This window comes from Lutjanus erythropterus, chromosome 23, assembly GCF_056507025.1.
Source record: "Lutjanus erythropterus isolate fLutEry1 chromosome 23, fLutEry1.hap2, whole genome shotgun sequence".
Lineage (NCBI taxonomy): Eukaryota > Metazoa > Chordata > Actinopteri > Lutjaniformes > Lutjanidae > Lutjanus > Lutjanus erythropterus.
In genome coordinates this window covers 10,984,908-11,008,641 of record NC_139339.1, presented here as the reverse complement: position 1 = coordinate 11,008,641, position 23,734 = coordinate 10,984,908, and the positions used below count along the sequence as shown (strand labels likewise).

General features: G+C 37.2%; 2 protein-coding genes across 2 annotated transcripts; both read right to left on the bottom strand.

Annotated features, from left to right (window-relative positions):
* Positions 1-6,776: 6,776 nt before the first annotated feature.
* On the bottom strand, positions 6,777-8,847 carry LOC146305637 (homeobox protein HMX1-like). Its single transcript, XM_084712360.1, has 2 exons — positions 8,541-8,847; positions 6,777-7,434 (listed from the first exon to the last, which is right to left on the bottom strand). Exons 1-2 carry the CDS (start codon positions 8,731-8,733, stop codon positions 6,884-6,886), a joined length of 744 nt encoding a protein of 247 aa, XP_084568486.1. The 5' UTR covers positions 8,734-8,847; the 3' UTR covers positions 6,777-6,883.
* Positions 8,848-10,536: 1,689 nt separating this feature from the next.
* LOC146305636 (homeobox protein HMX3-like) lies at positions 10,537-15,574 on the bottom strand. The gene is made up of 3 exons (XM_084712376.1): positions 14,840-15,574; positions 14,169-14,354; positions 10,537-11,965 (listed from the first exon to the last, which is right to left on the bottom strand). Exons 1-3 carry the CDS (start codon positions 15,078-15,080, stop codon positions 11,538-11,540), a joined length of 855 nt encoding a protein of 284 aa, XP_084568502.1. The 5' UTR covers positions 15,081-15,574; the 3' UTR covers positions 10,537-11,537.
* Positions 15,575-23,734: the final 8,160 nt, after the last annotated feature.

The window sequence follows — 23,734 nt, the reverse complement described above, 5'->3', positions numbered from 1 at the left end:
CAATGTTGTTTCTTCTGCACCCAAGTGGCCAAAAAAATAAGTGCATGTTGCAGCTGAGGTGGTAATTGTGCTTTCAGTGACCTGTGAGAGGAGCTGCGATCTGACATGATTCAGTGCACTTAGTTTTAGGATTCTTGTGCCAAAGATTTGTTTTCTTGTAAACCTCTATAACAGTTTACACACTGACATACCACTGATGCGATGGCTGTATCTCTCTTGATTTTAGAATGACACTGATATTGATTTTTAATACTGATTCACTGTCCCATGTTTACTATCTCTGCCAAAGTGGCCTAAACACAGTTGTAGTATTTTACAGTTCAGCTCATGTTAGAAAAAATTAAACTTCACAGTCAGTTGCTGCTCCAGATCCTGCCGACCTCGAGGCAGCTCTAACAGTAATTGGTAGTAATTATAAATCCCATCTGAGAATGCACAAAGAAAGCTCACGGCAAAACAGCCCTGTTTTGGCGCCTCAGCACAGAGCACCAAGTGGTGTGAACACAGATTAATGGCTCCTTATCTGGGTTATTAAACAACTATTGAGACGTTCGGCTCTGGTTACGAACGAGGCCAGCAGTGTATGACTTGATATGGAAATCTCAATCAAAGATGTCACTTGGCGTTTAGCAGATGAAATGAGATATGACAACACGTCAACCTCTTTGAGGCGAAGACAAGATGATGATCTTTAAGCTAACACACACGTGAGTGCAGGACACAGAATATAAAGTAGTACTAATGCCCCCCCGTGTTTTGGAGATGATTTAAAATGACTTTGCATGGATGTTTAAACACAGTTCTGGTGGTAAAACGAAGCAGGTCACGTCCCCATATTTACATGCTAATGGCATGAAAGAAACTCCCGCCGCAATCATTCAGTGCGACCACATTATCACTCTCAATCCGGGGATCAATCATTTCAAACAATAGCATTCATACATTTAACCCAGAATGGAAACCATGTGCTGTGTGGGTTCCTGATGGTCAGACTGGAGAGACGTGCTGACAGCTCTGGATGGCCTTGAGGTGCACATCAGCCCAGAGTAACTCTGCCAAACTCGCAGCTCTATTTCTTTGTAGAAAAACAGTCTTTGTTGCCACCGTTGGCAGGAAGTCAATCGCATGTATTAAACTACCGCACGATGCTCGCCCGTCATCGATAGCCCTAAATGAGTGCATATGGAGTCTCGGCATTGGGCGTCTTTTTGATCAGGTTGAGATTTTAATGGATTTTTCTTCACCTCTGACAGATGAGGCTGTGGAGGCGGTGGAGGTGGCGGTAGGGGGGGCTTTGCAGCCCGACCCGGGGCAGACTGCAGGCAGCCGGTGGGGTCACTTGAACCTTGTGGTTGCAGAGCAGAGTGCTGAGACACAAAGAGCCAACGCTGCGCTCACAAGTGTCCGACAGCGAGAGAGTCAGGAAGTCTGGCGACTGTAAACCCCACCCGACCCCTCCACCACCCCCACCCTCATCTCAGACACACTCCAAGACACGCCAAGTGGGCACTTCAGCACATAAACCTGGACTACCACACTTGTGAGGACATTTGTATTGATTTACATTCATTCTCTGCAGACTACTGTTAACTGTATAACCACAAACTTAATGTACAGAATTTTTTACCTTAAAGCCGCAATCTGTAATATAAATGTGAACAAAAGTGTCATCTTATCTCTAATGAAAAACACAGAATTCACTTAATTAGATGAATAATCTGAATTATTATTGATTATGTCAGGATAATGCACATTGTGAAATAAACCCTGGCAGGGTGGTGCAGGATTTGGTCTTGAATCACCATGAATGGGTTTAATTCACAATAATGACCTGCTCACTTTACATTATCCTGTTTATTACATGGCTGTTTACTAAAAATATCAATAATTTAACACAATAAAATAATATAATATTCATTAAAAAATTGTTTTATTTATTTAAGAATTATTTTTATTGCTCCTCCAGAGTCTAAGATCATCTGTATCCATAACAACAGTCTATTATTCAGAAATAACATATATTATTTGATGTATGTAAACATTGGAGTAAAATCAATTTACATCTTTTCCATCATTGATTCAAACTATATTTAATTATTTAGGTGAATTTTCTTTAAATATATCTGATCAAACAATACAGATCGGGCCTTTAACCTTAAAATCAAGTGTTAATACTAAAATTGAGGACTAGTGCATTTTTAGTGGCAGATCAATATATTGCTTGGCTGATATTATCAGCCTGATATTGGCCTAACACAAGTATCTGTCTAGGTCTATAGCAGTGTATATGTTGGCAGATTTTATTTTATTTTTTATTATTTCTTTTTCACAGAACACAATGATTCTTTTTTAAATTTTGTAGGCAGTAATTTATATATATTTGATTGTTTTTCTTAATTCAAGTTAGAGTGTTTCTGTTTATTTTAATTTCTAGTTATTTATGCCCTGATGTCATTTTGGATTTTATGTATATATAAATAAAGAATAAAGGCCAATATAGCGATACTTTTTTTTAAACTCCCTCAGTAACTTACATTCTCTCTCTCACACACACACACACACACACACACACACACACACACACACACACAGACACACACACACACACACACACACACACACACACACACACACACACACACAGCTAGTAAACTTTTAAAGTCTAAAGATTCAGTTTTCTGCATGTACACTGGAAACTTTGTTTACACATGCAGAATAAAACTGACATGCAGAAATATTAAGATTTCCAAGTATTTATACTTAAATAAAACCTAAAACCTACATTCAGGTTTGTGCATATGGCCTTAATTTATTAAGATTTACTTTTATCATTTCTTTATTTAATTATTCAGTCAAGATCAGTGGCATATGAATGTGTAAAGAATCAAAAGCAGTTTCATCCCTTCGTTGGCCTCTTCATTTTTGCGTTCAAGACACAAAGACATTAAAAAAACTGTCTAAACTTGACATCAGAGCAACAGCATCTCCTCTCCTTCATCACTGTCCTTTGTGGGAATAATGAGATACAGTACAACTCCACATGCACGGCAAAGGTAGACAGGAATCTAGCAGAGAAAACAACAGATTTGCAGGCTGCAGACTAAGTGGTTGAGTGAACAGGTTAACAGTGACGGGGCCTTGAATGGCTGTGACAGGGAGAAAGCAGTGAGAGGCTCCAGCTCTGAAGGGGGAAGTGACCCGGAAACGGTGTGTAAGTGCAGCTTGCTGCTGGGCCCTTTAGGAAAAATCTCTCCAGAAGCACTGATGCAAGTCCACCTAAATCCACATTTCTTTTATTCCTCTCTGCAGAGGTGCATTACTCAGCGACACTCTTGCACACTCAGGCGCTCTAACGACAAAGAAAAACAGATAGTGGAGGTTACCTCTGACTGTGTTCATCGCCTGCAGACTTGTAACTAAAACTTTCGAGTGATTCTTTAATTTCAGCAGATTTTCAGTGCTCAGTGTGGAGTTCTTCTTTGAAATTCAAAACATAAGAGCTTCTCGTGCTGCAGTGACGCATGTACCATGAGTCATATCCTCTTGGTATCCTTGAAGGTGCTTTTAGTCTCAGTTTTGCTTGTGAGGTGTGAAAATGTACATTTTGCTACACAAAGCTGATGAAAATGATCAACAGTAAGTGCTCAGTGTGCAATTATGCAATGGCATGTCACTGGTTCTGTTTTCTACTTGTGAATTAAATAACTAAACAAACTTTTTTGGAAGTTTCCACGGTATAAAAGACTATGTGAAACGAAAATTATTTTCGCTATCAATTAATTGATATTTTTTCAGTAATCTATTCATTGTTTGGGCCATAAAATCTAAAAAAATGGTGAAAAATGTTCATCGCTCTCAAATGTCTTGTTTTGTCCACAACCCAAAGATATTCAATTTACTGTCATAGTGGACTAAAGAAACCAAAATAATGTTTTTTCCTTAAAAATAAAAAAAAAAACAAGAGATTAATATCATAGTTGATAATTATTAATTAATCCACTAATCATTAGAGCTCTATAAAAGATTCATGAAAGAAGCTCAAAGAATGTAATTTTTTATCAGAAAAAACTTTTTGTCAACCTCACATGAAATTTAACATTTACAAGCTAAACACACATCTCAAATAGCCTGACTTCCCGCCATCGTTAGAAACACTTTTATACTTCTGTCTTTTATGTTATCTTGACTTTTCCATTATGACGCTGTCAGGTTTAAAACACGAACCTCAAATTTTTTATATAAATTTGTGTACACTGTAAAAAATAAATAAATAAAATTATATAGATATATTTATATGAATTTGGTGGATTCCACTAATTTCTTATTATGTGCAGTTTTTAAATGTTCAAGTTAATTAAACTGAGAATTTCCTGTATTTATTTTCAGAATTCTTAACTTCTAAAAAAAAAAAAAAAGGATAAGCTTGATGTAATTTCAAATGAAATGAGTTCCCAGCATGCACTGTGTGCAACTTAAAAAACTCCTGAGACCCTGATGTTTTATAGTTTGAAGAAAACATATATGATGAATATTATGAGTATTATCAGCAAGTGACTAGAAAAGTTAATGTTTTGAATTGTTACAGCATAACTTCAACTTTTTTTCTCTCAGATTTGGTCACTTTAACACTTTAAGACAGTCTGGTTGCAAACTCTTTGAAACAGACACGATCTTAACAGGGTGTGCCTTGTTTCTTTCTCTTTAATTCACTACAGAATAACAGCACTACCGAGTGGGAACCTTGTTTGTCCAAAACAACAACTTTTCAGGAAATTAATGAAACTCAGTGCTTATAAAATAATTAAAATAATAATAAAAAAAGTTGTCAACACTGGTAGCACTTTTTGATACTTTTCACTAGTTAAATATTTGTGAAACCCACAAACAAAAATAAAGGGTGATCAATAGCATTGATTTATGAAAAATATGATGATCTTAAAGTAGAGCCAAGGGTTACTACATTTTTAATGCTACATTTTTGTGTATCTGTGTACATCTTCTTAAAATATTTGTAATATTTTAAGTTACTTTGTTCCAATGTATGATACACTACAAATAATAACCAGCCTGATGGTACATTTATTTAGCACAGTCATAAATTCAAATGTACAGTTTTGTACATTTTGACATTTTAAGTGTTGTTCCTTTTTTCTTCTTTTGCGTCTCAATATGAACTGCAGTTCACCAAACAGATGTTAATCTCAGATTAGACTGTTTGTAACTGCGTTAAAACAAGCCAAACATAATTTACTGTATGTGATTATCTAAGAATTGTATTATTTTAGTTTAAATAAAAGACAAAAAAGTCTTTTGCAGCTTAAAAGTTGTTTATAATTAGTTTCCCTAATTTAATTATTTTCAGAGTAGAAAAATATTTTTTTTCGATCCGCTGAATGAAACAAAGTTACTCATTAAGCCAAATGGTTTCAACAAAGAGAAAGAGATTTATGCAGGAAAACCCTGAGAATAGTTAAAATGCTAGAAGTCAAACTGCAGGTCCAAGAAACAAATTATCCACAAACCCTCAAGTCTGCAGGTATTTGATGTAAAAAAAAAACTCTTTCAAACACAGTTCAGGGCATTTTGTGCAAACTATCAGCAAAACTGACAGACTGTAAAGTTTCTGTGCAACTTGAAAAGTAAAAATGTAAAACTGTGAGGAATTCACTGCATGTAGTGAAGCACCTGATGAAGATGATGATGAAGATTCTCAAATTCTCAAATTCAAGTTCTCTCTTAATGGGAGCAGGCTGAGGCAGTAATATGAATTCTATACCAGAGATTTTCAAACAGTAATTCAAACTTTGTGTGATAATAATAATAATGATAGTGATAATAAAGTAATCAATTGTTTGTCTGTTTTCCGTCTCGGTCCAGTTTTCTGTCTCTACAACAGAAATGTTTCCATCATGTTCTAAGAAAAGTTAATTATCCGCGACTTTGGTACTGCAGAGAAAAAAAAAAACTTCTTTTCTATGATCATAGACGTTTCTATACTTTATAAAACAACATTTTTGTTTAATAGGTGGGATCAAATGCACAGCAATAAGATAAAAAAAAACAAAAAAACAAAACACAATGAACACCAAAATGTGGAAATCTGTTACAACGTCTTCTGTCTGAATATAATTATAGTCAAAACATTCCAGTTGCAAATATTACACTTTTTATTCCAAAAATCGTCATAGTCATGATATACTAACTGTATTCACAGTCTGTCATATGAAAGGTCAAGTGGAAACAGACGATAAAAGTGTTAATAATAATAATAATAATAATAATAATAATAATAATAATGATAATAATAATAATAATAACAATAATAATAATAACAATAATAATAATAATAATAATAATAATAATAAGGCCATAGGCTATAAATAAAAATGCACTTGTGCACCACAGAAACTTATTTAGTCCAACACAAGAGTTGGGAGGGAAAAAAAAGAGACAAAAACATTATTGCGGGGTCACTCCGAGGGAGACATTAATTTCCGTACATTCATTCAGATGACATTACTGCGCCAAATAAAACTGCTCAGAGGAACTCTTAATGCATGCACATTTATATGACTATAAACTTTATATGCAGGATCTCCTATGGGTTGGAAAAACTAAAATGTAATAACAATAATAACAATAATAATAATAATAATAATAATAATAATAATAATAATAAACAATTTTGAGACGGACAAAAAGTGTCACATGCATGTCTTGGATTAGTTGATATGTTGACATCAAAGTTGGGAGAATTTTTATAAAGTTAAAAAAAAATAAAAATAAAAAAAAAAAGTGTTAGGACTCTAAAGCCAGGACAGGGCTGACTGTGTCTGTCCCACTGTCCACTGTCCCCCTCTGTCATTCCACACAGAGAAAACCATCAGTCTGCGTCAAACAGGCCAAAGTATTTGCCAGTGTTGGAGAAGTAGATGTAAGGCGCAGCAGCGTTCGCAGTCGGGTACACCACGGGGAAAGGCATGGGCAACAAACATCCTCCCAGCAGGCTGCTGTCTTTGTAAAAAGTCGGTAATTGCACGTTTTTTCCCGCCTCCGAGAGGTGCTCCGGGGCCAGCGGGCCCTCCATGTCCGTGGACAGCTGTCTCTTGAGCTTGTTGCGGCGGTTCTGAAACCAGATTTTGACCTGAGTCTCTGTGAGCTGCAGAGAGCTGGCGAGGCACGCTCTCTCCGAGCTGCTCAGGTACCGCTTCATGTCGAAAGTGGCCTCCAGCTGGAAGATCTGTCTCTTGGAGAAGATCGTGCGAGTTTTCTTCTTCACATTGGCTTTAGTGTCCGCGGTGGCCTGTTGCTGCTGCTGCTGCTCGGTTAGATCCTCGGCGGTTTGCGCGGTTTGCGCCCCGGGACAGGAGGCAGCGGTCAGCGGCGGTGTGTTTCCCCCGCGGTCCGAGCGATGCACTCTGGGCTTCGTTTGCGCTGTGAATGAAGCGACAGAACGTGCTTTGATGCAGCGATAAAGGCAAACGTACACACTTGTTTTTTTCTGCCTGCAAACACATGCGACGAAGCGGCACAATAACTGCAAAGTAAACCTCTTGTCTGCAGTCTTCACCCCTACACTTTCTGAAAATCGCTTAAAGCTACTACAAAGAGTTTTTAACTTGTTATGAAACCGTCTCGATTTAATACTGATGCATCATTATGACCTGCACATGCAAACAAGACAATCAGTGGAAAGATCGGCTATTTCTTAATTGTTAATCTTAAGGACTGCCACCTGGTCGGACTCTCCTGAATTTTCTCAGCCAAGGTTAGGAGGAGTAGCCAGTTCAAATGAAGCAGGTTGGGGTTTTTTTTTTCGAATAAATGCATTTTTTATGTAATATTATGTGATTATTACAGAGGGAAAACTACAAAAGTTCCTATAGTAGCTTTAAATAGAAATACCAATAAATATCATCACTCTGCCTCTAAACGGCAGAGCATAAAACACAAGTTTCTTTTACTTGATATGACATGGTCTTACTTATTTAAAAGCATTGTAATGTAATATGATATATGCTGTATGGGCTGCCCATATATTATTATGTTTTTGGTTGTCAGAGTTGGATTACTGACATTTTTAATTGGCCAAATACTAATATTTACCATCAGCCTGTTGTTTTCATGTATAATTTTGCTTCTAATCAGCCTCAAACTATGTCTCTTCTTTATAAAAATTGTATTAATCACTGTAAACGAGAACATATACAGAGTACTTTTGCAACGGCTGTTGTGAAGTGACAGTACTACTGTCTTTAATACTTCTTAATATGCACAAATACAGGTTGCCCACGCTTACTAAAAATCATGTCCTATTTTTTTCAGGGTACATCGAATAAAATGCTTTTTAAAATGGGATAAATACCAATAAATACTATCAGACTGTTGTTTTTACGCACCAATCTGCATCTAAACAACTCTATCACCTCAAAACTGTGGCTATTCCTTATATAAAAAATATTAATCATTGTTAATAAGTACATTGGAGAGACTTAGTGTCTTTACTGGTTTATCGTTAGTGTTATTAAATTCCCAGTTACCTGTCTCGTCTGACTCGCTGCCATGCCTCCTCCGGACGTCCCACGCCTCTTGAAAAACCTTCTTACATCCACCGTCCCTCTGCTCCAGGTCCCCGCCGCTGTCCCGCTGCTTCAGGTTGAGGATGTTGTCGATGGTGAAAGTCAAAGAAGCGCTCCGACTCGGGGCGTCCTCTTTGCTCATGTTCCCCGGCATCTCATCTCATTTGCTCGCTCCGAGACTCCCGAAACACCGACGACGCGCCTCCGGACGCTCCGAGCACCATCGCTCCTCGGCTGCGACTAGCGCGCAGAGGAGCCGGCGCGACGCTCTTCAACGACCCGGAAGACTGCGGTTTAGCAGCTTTTGATTGGTGAGGTTGTGGGGCAGATGAGGGCGGGATGCTGATTTACAGTCTGGCTGCCATATTGCAGCTCCAAACACTTTTTCTATCATCGAAATTCATGCCTGCTCTGCTTGAAACTGAGTTCATTTGAACTCCGTTTAACTCAGTTGTGTTGTTGCTTACTTAAACTGGGTCATGAGATGTCAAAGACGGATATATTGTTGATTTTAAAGCCACATTTACATGACACCCTGACAACTCTCTAACATGAGAATTAGATGACAGAGTTCAGGGGCCATAACCCTAAAAAACACTATTTCACTTCATCCACAGCAAAAGTCTAAAGAAAATGAGAAAACTCAGAATTTCAAAGCAACTGTCTTCATTTTTGAAAAGTTTTAAGTCAAACTCAAACTAATTTTGAAATAAAAAAAGTTTTACCGACATATCTTTTGTTGAGATAATTTGCTTTAGATAAACTTGACTTTGACTTTTAGTTTTAGAAACCCACAAAATTTTGCTTTTCGAAAATTGTTCAAAGATTCAAGTGTTTCTATCCCAAGCTAAGATTCTAGGTTGGCAAAACTTGTTTTTAGTTTACTTCAAAACTTTGAGTTTTTATTCAAAGCTAAAAAAAAAAAAATAGTGAAAACAGTTGCCCTGTAATTATGAGTTTTCTCCAGTTTTTTTTAAACAGCATAACTTTTAAGCATTTCTCTTGAATGTAATACAGTGTGTGTTCAGTAAACTTTATTGTCTCTTTAATCAAACATCTAAATTTCTCCATAACACAATCTCAACCCATTAACATGCATTAACAAGTTAAATTACTTTGCAGATACTTAACAGACACTTATAATGTGACAAAGAAAGAAACCACAACAACCTGTGCATAGATTTTATTCACATGTGAACAAATTGGTGTACAAAAGTCTGTATTAAAAATCTTATTAAATAAAAAAGTGTCAATGAATATATCTAATAACAAACCTGTGCTCACAGCTATCAGAAGATCAAGTCACAAACACCAAATGCTTTTTCATAAATGATCAAGTCTCTACATTTTGTAGAGCGGTCCAAGTATAAGTTGCATAATATTCCCCAAGTTATATTTATGCACATGGGGTCAAATGAGGGTCAAAGTGATTGTGAAACAATGTTGAGACAGAATATCAGAGCCTGTGGATGTATATCTGCTTTTCTGAACAAAAGTCTTCATGGGAAATTCAAGTTTCTGGGAGTGTCGAATGTGTGAAAGTGTGTTTGTGTACAAAACAAGACATTTGAGGACATCATCTTGGGCTGTGGGCAACATTTTTCACAATTTTCTGACAATTAATGGACTAAAAAACTAATCAATTAATCAAGAAAACAATCGACAGAATTGCTTATGAAAAAAGCTGCCCTAGTTCTTGTGTTGTCCAGGTTAGATTACACTAATAAAAAGCTAAACTAATCACCAGAGTATAGTACCTTTACACTTGGTTGCATCAACAGAGATGAATTTAATCTATGATAAATTCTAATCAGTTTAGCAAACTAAGTTTAAAATTAGTAAATAAAGATTTAAAATTAAGCAGAGCTTTGCTGCACAGTTAAACTCAGTTTAGTAAATTTAAATTAGAGTTTAATCAGTATGGAGATGTGCCCAAATGAAAATAAATAAAAAAATAAATTACATTGTTTGCTGGTGAGCTAAATATTAATTAAACATTAAAGTCGTTTGGTAGTGAGCTAAAAAGTTATCAAAATTACAGTTTGCCATCTAGATGAAAAGTTAGCCCAGTTAGCCTGCTCACAATGGCTTTCTTAATTTTAAGCAAGTTTAAAATCTTGGTGAAATATGAATTAAAGTTAAACCATGATTTAATCAGGTTTAAGAATTCATCCTTGCTGCTACAACCCAGCCTTAAAGCACAAACTTTGACCCTCATACTGGCTGTGAAAGCAGAACTAACATTCATATGTGTAACTTAAATGTGGGTTTGTCTGTAACTTCAGTGTCATACACAGTGTGGGAACTTTGAGTTTCACAGTTTCCTGCTTTGAATCTATATTCAGATGTTTGTGGGCATCTGTTTTCTTTTTGTTTAGTGTTGATATTTGCAATCTTGACTTTCTCATGCGCGTTTTTCTTCATAGTTTTGCAAAGGCTTTGTTTCTCAAGTTCAAAATGTTCTTGACCCTTATTTGACCCCTTAATGTGCATCTCATCCACACAACTTCTGTGAAAAATCATCATACAGCAGAGTTAAGCTTTAAATCTGAGTGACCTGGTGTGAAATGTTGCCCATGTAGGCCTGAGGAAAGGACTGTGGGCAGCTTAAATAGCCAAAAACATCCTGTCACAACAACTAGCACTGAATCTCAAAATGACTCGAGCTGAAAATAATAAAAACTGCCAATGGGCAGAACTGGTCTTGTTTAAAGGGTTTTAAAGCAGCCATTCAAAGATCACAGTGGTCGTCTATAGACAAGTGATCCACTGTAATCTGGATCTGGCTGCGTTTGCTGCAAGAAGCGAGCTGCTTCTAGAAAATGTCTTAAAGAACCAGTTAAACACTGCAGGATAAATCGACTTAAATTGGCATGATCTGTGCTAAAATTAATATTTTTGCATCTTTATTTGATTAATTGCTGTCAAAACTGTCACAAGTGTGCTCGGTCCTTAAAGTCACACCAGTCCAGTCATCTGTGGCGTTATGAACGACACCGGATGGGTGAAGTGGGAAGTCAATGGATAGTTGATAGAACTGGAGAAGCCGACCACTGGCGGTGACACCTGAGGCAGGCTGGTCAGCGTCACTGGCGTGGTAACGTTCTCGCGATACAACACGGGAACCCTGACGACCCTCTGGGCAGCATAGTTGACGGCGGCGCTGCTGGCCTCCATGTCGGCGGCGATCTGCCTCTTCCACTTGTTCCTGCGGTTCTGAAACCAGATCTTCACCTGGGTCTCGGTGAGCTGCAGCGAGGCGGCCAGTCCGGCTCGCTCCGAGCTGCTCAGGTAGCGCTTCAGGTCGAAAGTGGACTCGAGCTGGAACACCTGGCTCCGGCTGAACACGGTGCGCGTCTTCTTCTTTCGTGCCACTTTAATGTCACCTGAGAGGAAGAAGTGGGAAGATTTTGCTAAATATAAGTGGACACATCTCCTCTATCAGTGCAGCTTTAATGGCGTGATGTGGATAAAATCTTCTGTCATGGTCCGTTATATCACAATATTAGTGTTGTTGGTGTACGAAGATATTGATACACTCAATATTATCACAATATGTTTTGTGATATTGCATCGAATTGTCATAAACACTATCGATTTTTAGTCTAAATTCTAGGAACCAAAAAGAGCACGAAAAGTACTCTGATGGATGTTAAGGGACTGTGATGAAGAAAAATATTTATCCCACTGTTCTGAAAGATTTCTGCATATGATGGTGTGTTCTTTATACTGTGACATTTTTCTTAAAATTAGATTTTAAAAATGGCATTACATAATACCGTATCATGATATATTGAATCGTAACCCTTTGAATCGTATCACCAGATACTTGCCAGTACACAGCCCTATCAGAAGATATTCAGTATAAACTGTGATAAAGTTTAAACTGCAAAGTTTCTGGAAAGTCATTAGTGATAAAATAAGCACAACGTCTGATTTTGGCCAATTCAGGGAATTAAATATCTGAAAAATCAAGGTTCTTACTGATTAATATTTCCCGTAATGACTTAATAGAACTATTATAGTGATAGATAGCACAACACATAAACTGTGTTGAAAAATCCAACAGTTCATAAATTTGTATTGTCTCATGATGTATCATCATATTGCCCAATCCCGAAGCTACAATCTCAGAAAAGTTTGTAAAATGATTAGATACACACATGTTGATATATTGATACCAAAACCTAATTTGGTTGATGTTGGCTGCAATTAAGTTCTAGATATCAGAAGGAATCACAGGCTATAAAATTTCACTTTCAAAGTAATAAGGGCAAAAAGAGCGAGAAAGTCCATTAGAGGATTTCTGTGTGAGACCAAGAATCAATATTTATTTTTTAGAAAGTAGTTATTTTAACCCAAACCACAATAAATCAAATAGATTTGGTGATGTTTATTTGAAAGTGCAGCCGGATGTTGCACATTTATTATTCTACTATTCAACCTCTGTATAACTGTGTGTCTGTCACTTAGCCTTGGTAACAGATTACACGTAACAGGATTATGTAATTTGATCCCCCCCAAAAAGTAATTGTTTTCCATTACAGCTACAGATTAAAAAAAAGATTTTATCAGATGGGGATTATTAGTAGGATTACAGTTTGATAATAAAGAACTATATGCAACCAAATATACAGTTGGCAATTTATTATCATGGCCTCTAGTGAAAAAAAGCTTCACAGGGTAGAAAGTTCACCATTTTTCGCCTTTAAGTCAATCAATCAACCAATCGATAATTGTGCACAACAAAGGAGGAAACAGCTGTACAAATCGATTGACTGTTTTTAGTCCTTTTTTAATAAAAAAAAAAGTCAAAATTCTCTTATTTCAGCAAAAGTAAACTTAAAACCTTTGAGTTATGGAAAAATGAAGACATTTGAATATATAATCTTGGACTTTTTTCACTGTTTTCTGACATTTTATGGACCAAACAATTGATCAATCAATTGAGAAAATGATTGACGGATTAATGAATAATGAAAATAATCCTTCTGGGAAAGACTTGAAAAACAGATCTAATAGGTCCAAAATAGGCTGTGCCAGAATTAATTAATTAATTAATCGGTTAATCATTTTGAGGCAATTTAAAAGTATCAGAAAGTAATCAAGTTGCACTACTTTAATATTGTGATACTTGGATTATATTACTGACTACATTTTAAACAGGTAATTAGTGACTGTATTAAGTGACCCTCCCAACCCTGCACTTAACTGTAGACAGTGAATGTAAATAACACAGACTGGTACTTCCATGGTTGATAGATATATATTTTTTATTGTTAGAATTTTTAAATTTAAATAACGGGGTGCCCGATTATCTCACTGGATCCACGAAATCATAGCTACACCCATGAAACTTAAAAATAAACACTTCAGTATATGGATCTCTTCCCTGTCAAGAAAAAAGCATCTATGTAATTGGAATCAAACTACACCAAAACCAGTTTTACTTTTTGGATGACACGAACTATTAAACCCGAGGAACAGTTTGAGGAGGAAAGCGCATGCGTGGTGACGAATGTCCTCTCGTGCAGGCCGTAGAGCGCAGTGTGGACCATTTTTGAGAGTGTGTGTGTGGTTTGGTCTCACCTGTATCACAGCTGTCATCTCGAGAGAAGCTGGAGCGCGCGTCCTCCTCCTCCCTGTCATCCGTCAAACTGTCGTCCCCTCTTCCCTCCGGCTCGTCGCTCTCCTCCTCCGCCCGCCCCTCTAAAGTTGGGGAATCCCGGTGTCTCGTCGGCACGGGGTCTGTGTGAGCATCCTTGTACGGTGGACCTACACGGGAAATACGGAAAAATAAATAATGCACGCTGTTACCGAGAGAATATCTGACATCCATCGTGCTCCAAATATGCCCAATATTCCTGCTCCCTGTCCTCTCCAAGATTATAAATAAGCCTCCGCTCTCAGCTGCCGGTCTATTTGAGGCATCAGATTTTTGTGTGGATGCCAAACACTGTTGGCTCGCACCAGGATGATAATTGGGTTTCTTTTACGCACAGATGAAGAGACAGTAAACGTGTTACAGCCCATGTGTCATATCCAGCCAGAGTCGTCAACTTTTACGCACGGATTATGGTGCTGGTATGAAATTTGTAGCTGCAAATGGTCACTGGTTTAATGATGGTTCTCAAGATCCTGATGTGTAGTTTGTAGTATCGAGTCAACCCTTTAAGCCCCCAGTCCACAAACAAATAAGAACAGTAAAGCGTTCCTGCACTTTTTAGGACAAACATGCAAATATGGATTGATGCACTCACTTCTCGATATGCCGTACGCTGTGTTTGGTGATATCCCGCTCCAGCTCAGTGCTTCCCTGTCATCCAGTCGTTTTGTTTCCAGTCCAGGACAGACCACCGGGCTGTGGACTGTAGTAACTTTGACGCTCGGTGTCTCCAGCCGCTCCTCCCTGCATGTAGTCCCCAGCAAATTCTCAATGTAAAAAGACGAACCTCTCGACGGAGGTCCCAGCTTCGACCTCGGCGCTTTATCGTCAAGCATATCGACTTTTTCAGTCCTTCCCCAGTCCGATGTTTACTTCTGAAAAATCCCAAATCTGAATATTAAAGCATCATTTCCACTGACGTGGCTTCTTTCCAGTCAGGAGTGTCTTCTGCTCCGCGTAAACCATCCCGCCGCAGCCCGTGCATGAGAGAGCTCAAGCCTCAACTGTGAGAGATCCAGACAGAAATTACGCGCTGAATGAATTACTCCAGAAGAAAAAAAAGAAAGAAAACTCTAGACTGTCTCGTTGTTCAGAGCCTCTATAGGCTGTGTGATCGTCTGCCTGGAGGGACCGCAGAGATGCTGTATTTAGGTCAACTGGGGAGCAAACCAAAGCAGAGACACTGTGTTGTCCTCAGGGCTGCTGGAGATGGAGAAAAAGCTTCGTGGAAAATGGCACAGTACCGCCTATTGGTTACATCTGTCCATGCACACTTTATATTTACTAGCACACCGTAAATCTTCAATGATTCAAAACTGCACTTGTATATGCAGAGAAATGTCGCGATTTATGCTTGAATAGTCAGTTTATTTATTTATTTTTTTCATGGAAGCCTTTTTTCCCTTTTTTTTAAGCTGTTTTTGATTTTACAATATATCTAAAGCAAGATTGTAACGAAAACACAACATAACAGAGGTGAGAAAAAGAGACTCTATTTTATCCGCCCATTTATCATAAACACAAAAAATAGCGTATTTAAGCATGATGCTGAAAAGGGCGTTTTAAAAATGTCAGTGTTATTTTACAAAAGAACTGAAGCTGAACAATACAAACCATGTTAAAGACAATAGTTTTTAATGTACAGGCCAAATTACCTGAAGTATGTGCTGCAGAAAAAAAACATTTCTTTTAATATTTTAACTTAAAAAAGTGAGTAACTGCACAATGGTGGCTAATACGACCTGTCGCACTTTAACCATTTACAGTAGAGAAATAACAGCTGAAGTTATGCGTCAAGTGCAAAGTTGTTGCAATTTATTTATTTCTTTTATTTTTGAGTTATCTACAGGCTTGTGAGTGTGTGGTCTAATATCGGCATCATATTTTCTTTTTAAATTGACAACATTATCTAAAGTTCCACTTTTAATACTTAAAAATATTTTTTAAATTAATTTGTGACGTGGTTTTTCACCTAGTTATTGTTAATTTATGACATCCAGTGCGCGGGATCGTTTCAACATTATGCGGGACTCACAGTAAAAACCGGATTCCTCCCTCAGGAAATTTTGCGTGTCAGACTTTATTTCAGGCGTCGTGGTCATTTTTTAATTTACGCCTTGTCTAAAATCTGCCAATGGTGGCAACGTCGTAAATTACGTAAAGGAAAACACACAATTCAAGCGCCAGGTTAAAATTCAAAATATAATGGAGTATAATACAGCGAGGCTGTCAAAATAAAAGTCCCCTGCTACTTTAGAGGGGACAAATGCACGTGTTGAAGATATTGAGAGCGACCTGCCTCCTCCATGTCCCCGAAATCTGCGTGTTTAGTTGTACATTTACCTTTTAATCATTGAAAAATCAAGAATCTATGAATATGTTTAAATTAAATAAAAAAAAAAATATAAACTAGAAGACACAAGATGTCCAATCTCAGTGTGTGTGACCTGAAGGCTTCAAGTTTTCATATCATATTTGTGTTTTTCGTGTATTGAACCGTGATTGGCTTCAAACTAGTTGTGACACAAATGATGCTTGTATGACACATCTAAAAAATTTAAAGTGCCAACAGAGAAAAGCTCCGTCTTTCACAGATGAATGAGGAAACAGTCTGCACATCATTCTGTACAGTTAACACTGAAATATAAAGTAGGAAAAACTTAAAGTAAAGTTAAAGTTTGGATATAAACTAAAATAGAAACAGAAACAAAGATTCTGTATTTCAAAAGAGGGCTGTGAACCCAATTTGTCATCATTTAGGTGGTTGCAGGTTGCAATTGAAATTCTGAAATTATTAATTGTTATTCATATTAAAAAGTTTTCTCAACAACAAGTTTTGTTAATAAAACTCAAAAGATTCAAGTTTTTCATATATAGAAAAACTTAAGAAAAAACAACAAAAGATTATAGGTTGGTGAAACTTTTTTCTTTTTAGGTTATTTCAAAACTTAATGAGTTTGATTTAGAACATTTCAGTGACTATTTGCCTTGAAATTATGAGTTTCCTCACTTTTTCAAATGTCTATTTTTCACAGTGAAGGTCAAACATCCAAATGAGATAACAATAAACAAAATACGTTTTAAGACGGCTTTAAAGTTTGTTTCATCACCAAGACAAAGTAATTTCCAGGTCTCAACAGTTTCAACATCTTCTTTTCTTGTGGAGCTGAGAACATGTTATTTCTCCCTCCAGCTCCAGCAGGCTTAAAGGACCAGTCAGTGAAGTGTAGCCCCGCCACTGGCCTCAAAACACTGTCTCACTTTCAAACTGATTAACCGGCTGAGACAGAGGCATTTCACCAGGGTTAAGAAATCTCTCTAAAGCCTAATATGAACACTCAAGTGTAGCTTATCCATGAAGAATAAATTTATTTATTTTCTTGGAAAGCCATTTTTAAATGTCCATAAATGGGCTGACAGTGTGTTCCAGCTTAACATGAGTTAATTAATGCTGAAGGTGGAAAATGTTTAGTCAGCTCCGGAGCTGTGAACAGGGGGAGTGAAACAGCACTGCGTTTGGAGTTGTAATAGGATTTATTAAACACTATGAAAAGCTTGCTTTCATGTGTAAGCAGCCTCGAACAAATGCTCAGAACATTCCAGGACATTTTCAACCTACATGCTGATCTACTTTATCGAATTCAACTGCTTTCTACTTCTGTATGCAAAGAAAACATCATGCAAGAAATATTAAAGAGTCCTAAAAGAGGAAAATGAGGCGAGAAATAATCTGTCGGTGTATGAAATCCTTGCACAGCTGACCGGCCATCAGGGAAAAAAGGCTGAGAACAACAAACCGTTTGTTTTCTCAGAAGAATTGCTCACAATTGTTCCCTTTGTGCCACTAAATTGACTTTATTAAAGCCTCTTTGCAAGTAATAGCCTATCAACCTAATACTCTGGATTCTGGTTGGGGTATAACACCTCCCCACAGACATTTTCACATAAATTCACAAATTATAAGACGATGTAACTTAAAACTTAAGACATGCAAAAGCAATTCAACCCATTATAATGTGTATTTATCCTTCTGTCACTGTGTGGCCTGCCGTCGGGTTCATTGTTATAGCTAATATTTGTGATTTATGAGAGAGGTTATGAGTAGAATATTATATTGTGGAAATTTTAAACCGCTTTAACTGTTAATTTTATAATCTGATGTTTGTTCTCGCTGTTTTGAGGCTGTTTTTTGTTGAAGGTTGAAAGAAAAGTCTGGCTTAAAATAAAAACACTCTTAAGAGTTTGATTACACAGGGTTCCTTTTGTTCAAGAAATCTGACACAAAACATACCGTCTTTTCTATTAATAGCAAGGTTGAAGACAGCTTTGTTTGTTTAATGACCCCCCTTAAAGACCCTATAATAGACAATAATAAAACAATAGACACTTCATAATAACCATCATTAATAAATCAATAATTAATTATTATAATCCTCAGCTGCAACTTTTTAATAGCATGCAAATAATGTTTATAGACTGTTTACATACTATTTATTAACCATTAGTAAAGTGTTAGCTAGTTATTTTATGTTATGCAAACAAATTAGCATTACTAATAATTAGTAAACATTTTAATCATTATTTGTTTGTAGTGAAAAATCTATTAACTAAAGTTTATTTAACTATCAATTTACCGTTTAGTAATGATGGTTAATATAGAGTGTTGATAAAGTAGTTGGGTAAACATAAGTGGTAATAATGATACCAATCAGAGGTCCTGTTCCATTTAGTGTAGCAGAGCCTTTCCAGTGATGCACAGTATCAGCACTCTGCATCTGTTTGACCTGAATGGAACCAAACCTTCTTTATTAATCACTGGTAACTCCTGTGTTTACTCCACTATTTCATGCCAGTATGGCTGCTGTGAAAGGGATCTATTAAGTTCTTAAGAAAGCATCTTTATATATTATTTAGGAGGTTTTTAACAATTAAAAAATAAATCAATCTTATTGTGTTTTTCATCAGATTTGATTGACGGTGACCAAACAGCCAACTAACCGTCATCAGGATCCAAATGTTGTTGAATCCTGATTGGTGCATAGAAGCACGCAGCATCACATATTTCTAGACGATGCCCCGCCCACTTTGAACCAGTAAGAAAAGCACAGAGAAAAAGAAATATGTGAATCCCTCACATGAAATGACCAAAAACTGTTCTAACTTTAGCATGAAATAGAGTGATTCTGTGTAGGAACCATCACTTCTGATCAAGGAGCTGATAGAGAAAATAAGAGAGTGTAATAAGAAGCTGTGTCCATTTGCAACCCGTCGCCTCGTTGTATAAATCTGTCAGCAGTTGTCTTCACAGAATGTTTTTCATTTGAATAATATTTTCAAGGCAAACCACTATACAATACTTGAGAAGAAAAAAGCACAGAGTCAACATTTCAAAAGAAAAAAAGGATTGAATGCTTCAAAAATATTTAAAAAGGAAAAAAACAATTCAATGCATAAAATGAAAGAAAGAAACCGTTCAATAATTAAAATAAGGATAACAACTATCACATATACTTAAAAAGAAAGAAAAAAAACTGTCCGATACTTAAAAATAAAAAACAGATTAGCCAATAACCCGAGAAAACTAAACAGACTTTTGTACATGTAGCAGAACTTTTCTTCTTCTTTGCCATTTTTGTGTGACAGACCCCTCAGATTTATCTTATGAGCCCTTTTTTTTTTTTTTTTTTTTTTTAATATTTTATTTTAGCTTTTACACAATAAACCAAATATACATACAAAACACATGAATCACCCCACCTTATTATATAAAGTGACAAAAACCTGACAGAAGTCTGACAGAAATCTGGCATAATCACAAAGCTCCCAAAGGTTAATCAGGAGAGACTAGTGCACAACGGTATTAGTATAATGGGAGACTGTCTGTTCCACCAGAGTGATTGGGGGTGTAACAAAAAAAAACAAAACAAAAAAAACAAAAACAGAAAAAAACAGAACACGTATACGGGTGGAGGATTGTCAAAGTGTTAATCAGTCAGAAGGAAGCAAGACTGACAAATAGCACAAGATACAGCATAGCAGCAAGGCTCATTGATTACACAGTTAGGTCTCATCAAGTAGTGTCAAAAACGGCTTCCACACTTTTTGAAAAAAGTTTTGAGAGTTCCGATTGCCAAAACGAATTTGTTCCATCCTAGCAATAGAAATCATTTCATTAAGCCATCTTTTAAAACACGGGGGTGAAGAAGACTTCCAGTTTAACAATATTAATTTTTTAGCTGCAACCATGCCTGTCCTGAGGGCTTGCTTTTGATGAGAGGGAAGGGCTGCTGTCCTGTCGGAGGAGCCAAATATTGCCAAGTTGCAGTCTGGTTGAATGTTCATTTTGCATTGTTTGGAAAACCAATTAAATATGTCACACCAAAAGTTATTCAAGACGGGACAGTGCCAAAATAAGTGTGAAAGCGAGCCCTCAGCACCACTACATCTGTCACATATGGGAGACACAGAATCAAACAGTTTACTAAGTTTAGTTTTAGAGTAATGCAGTCTATGAATAACTTTAAATTGAATTAACCTATATCTGGAATTGATAGAACAACTCTGTATACTGGACAGGCCCTCCTCCCATAGTTCGTCTGACAAGGAGGTGCCCAATTCTTCTGCCCAGATGTCTCTGAGATGACTGGTACTTGCTGGAGGCATAAAAATATCAATAAAACGGGAAATTAAATGTTTAGAATCTGGTTGTGAGAGAAGTATATCATAAAAAGTTTGGCTCTGTGGCTTGACTGGGAATTCTGAGGTATTTTCCTGTACAAAGTGTCTGACTTGTAGGTAGCGATAAAAATGTGTATGAGGAAGATGATATTTAGTCTGAAGCTGAAGGAAAGAGGCAAATTTGTTATTTACATAAAGATCCCCAAAACAGCACAATCCCTTCTCCTTCCAACCCAGAAACACCACATCCATCATTCCTGGTTTAAACAAGTGGTTGTGAGTTATAGGGGCGTGTACTGAAGTATTTAATAAGCCAAGGAATTTTTTTATTTGATTCAATATCTTAAGTGTGTTTCTGAGAATAAAATTAGAACCAGTTAGTTTATAAGAAGGCTGCACTCTGGAGAAAGTCAGCGCTGGAAGGGAGGTTTCTGAAACTAATACTGATTCAATTTTTACCCAAATCGGGGAAATAGCTGACCAGTCATCATCAGGGGAGCGACACTGCCAGAAAGTGAGAGCCCTTGCATTTGCAGCCCAGAAATAATGTCTGAATACAGGGAGGCCAAGGCCACCCCTGTTTACATGCTTCTGCAAGTGAGCTTTAGAAATGCGGGGGGGTTTACCTGCCCAGACAAATGAGAGGATGAGTGAATCCAGTCGTTTAAAAAATGACAGTGGTAGGTAGATAGGAAGATTCTGAAATAGGTATAAGAACCTTGGAAGTGCGACCATTTTAATAGCATTAATGCGGCCAATCATTGAAAGGGGAAGCAGCTTCCAGTTCGCAATATTAGCTTTTAATTTATCCAACATGTCCAAAAAATTTAATTTCAATAGCAATTTGGGGTTTCTGGAAATCTTAAGTCCAAGATAGGTAAAATATATAGTGACTAATTTAAATGGCAAGGAATTCAAGAACGCAGGGCTCAGGTTGTTCGTCAAAGGCATAAACTCACTTTTCTCCCAGTTGATTGTGTATCCAGACAGTCTGCTAAAGGATGTAATGTAATTCAGGAGGATCGGAACGGATACTATTGGATCTGATAAGCAGATCAATAAATCATCAGCATACAAATTCAGTAGGCTTTCAACATTACCAAACTTTATACCATGGATACCCGAATGACCCCTGATACCTATTGCCAGTGGTTCCAAAGCAATATCAAAAAGAAGAGGGGAGAGTGGATCGCCCTGCCTCACACCCCGCTGCAAATCAAAAGGCTGGGATTTGTCTCCATTAGTGACAATGAAAGACACTGGATTAGCATAAATTATTTTGACCCACTCAATGAAATGTTCCCCAAACCCAAAATTTTTCAAAGTCTCGAACATATAAGGCCATTCGATCCGATCGAATGCCTTCTGAGCATCAAGAGATAAGACAGCAGCCTGTGTGTCCCTTACATGGGCTGAGTATAATGTATTTAAGAGCTGACGAACATTACTAAATGAAAATCTACCTGGAATAAAGCCAGTTTGATTAGGATGTACAATTTTTGATATATGATTACCCAATTTCAGGGCCAGAACTTTAGTTATCACTTTCTGATCACAATTTAAAAGAGCAATGGGTCTATAACTTGCAGGGTCAGACTCTTCCTTTCCTTTTTTCAGAAGCAAGCAAATATTTGCTTCGTATAATGAACTGGGGAGCCTCTTATTTTTCACTGAATCATTCACCATCCTAAGCATGAGAGGAGCTATTTTTTCATGAAATGCTTTGTAAAATTCACAGCCAAAGCCATCTGGACCGGCTGCTTTTCCATGGGGGAGAGCTTGTATAGCATTCAAAAGATCAGCCTTACAAATTGGAGTATCCATGTCGTCTCTCGCTGCGCTGTCTAATTGAGGAATGTCTAAATTCGCAAAAAAGTTACCAAAATCTGTTTCCGTGACATTCGCTTCGCTGGAGTACAACTCCTTATAGAAGTCTCTGAAGCAAGCATTGATCTCCTTTGGGTTAGTAACTAATTTACCTGATTTGGATTTAATCCTATGAATAGCCTGACTAGCTTGTTCGCCTCTAAGTTGACTTGCCAGCAATTTCTCTGGTTTATCCCCAAGTTCAAAATGTTTTTGTTTAAGTTTTAGAAGAAGGTTGCTGACACGATTGCTGAGAATAGTATTATACTCATATTTTAATTTTAGAATCTTATTATAGTCAGCCTGTAATAGGGAAGATCTATATGTCTCTTCAAGTATCGACAGCATTTTTTCAATATCCCTAAGACGACTATTAAGTTCTCTCTTCTTAGATGATTCAAATGCAATTATATGGCCCCTTATCACAACTTTAAAAGCCTCCCAAAGAGTAGAATCAGAGACCTCCCCATTATCATTTGTTTTAAGGAAATCATTTATACATGCAGTCATATACTCAATGAATGATTGATCTTCCAGAAGAAGAGGGTTGATCTTATGAGCCCTTTGAAGGGTCCACTGGCACAAGATTCTCCATATATGATTTACAGCCATGATTTGATATCCTAATTGTTTTTTGATTGAGGTGAATGCTGGTGTTGCAGGGTTTTGGTGCAGTTATGGATCTAGAGTGAATGTGTTTGTAGTCTTTGTCTACTCTGTCTTCTTGACCTTGTTGCCCTGTGAAGGCCTCATTTTACAGATGATTGCGTGAGCGTCTGCTGCAGAGGTTAAAATGAGATGTCCGGGTATTTAGAAAAGATGCAGAACTGCGGGAGAAGTTGTTCTCTGCTGTTTTTCTCCACCCAACAATCTGTACCCAACAATAATCCAGACAGACATGTTTTTGTGTCAGGTTGAGGCAAGCTGGAGAATGAGCTCATGCCAC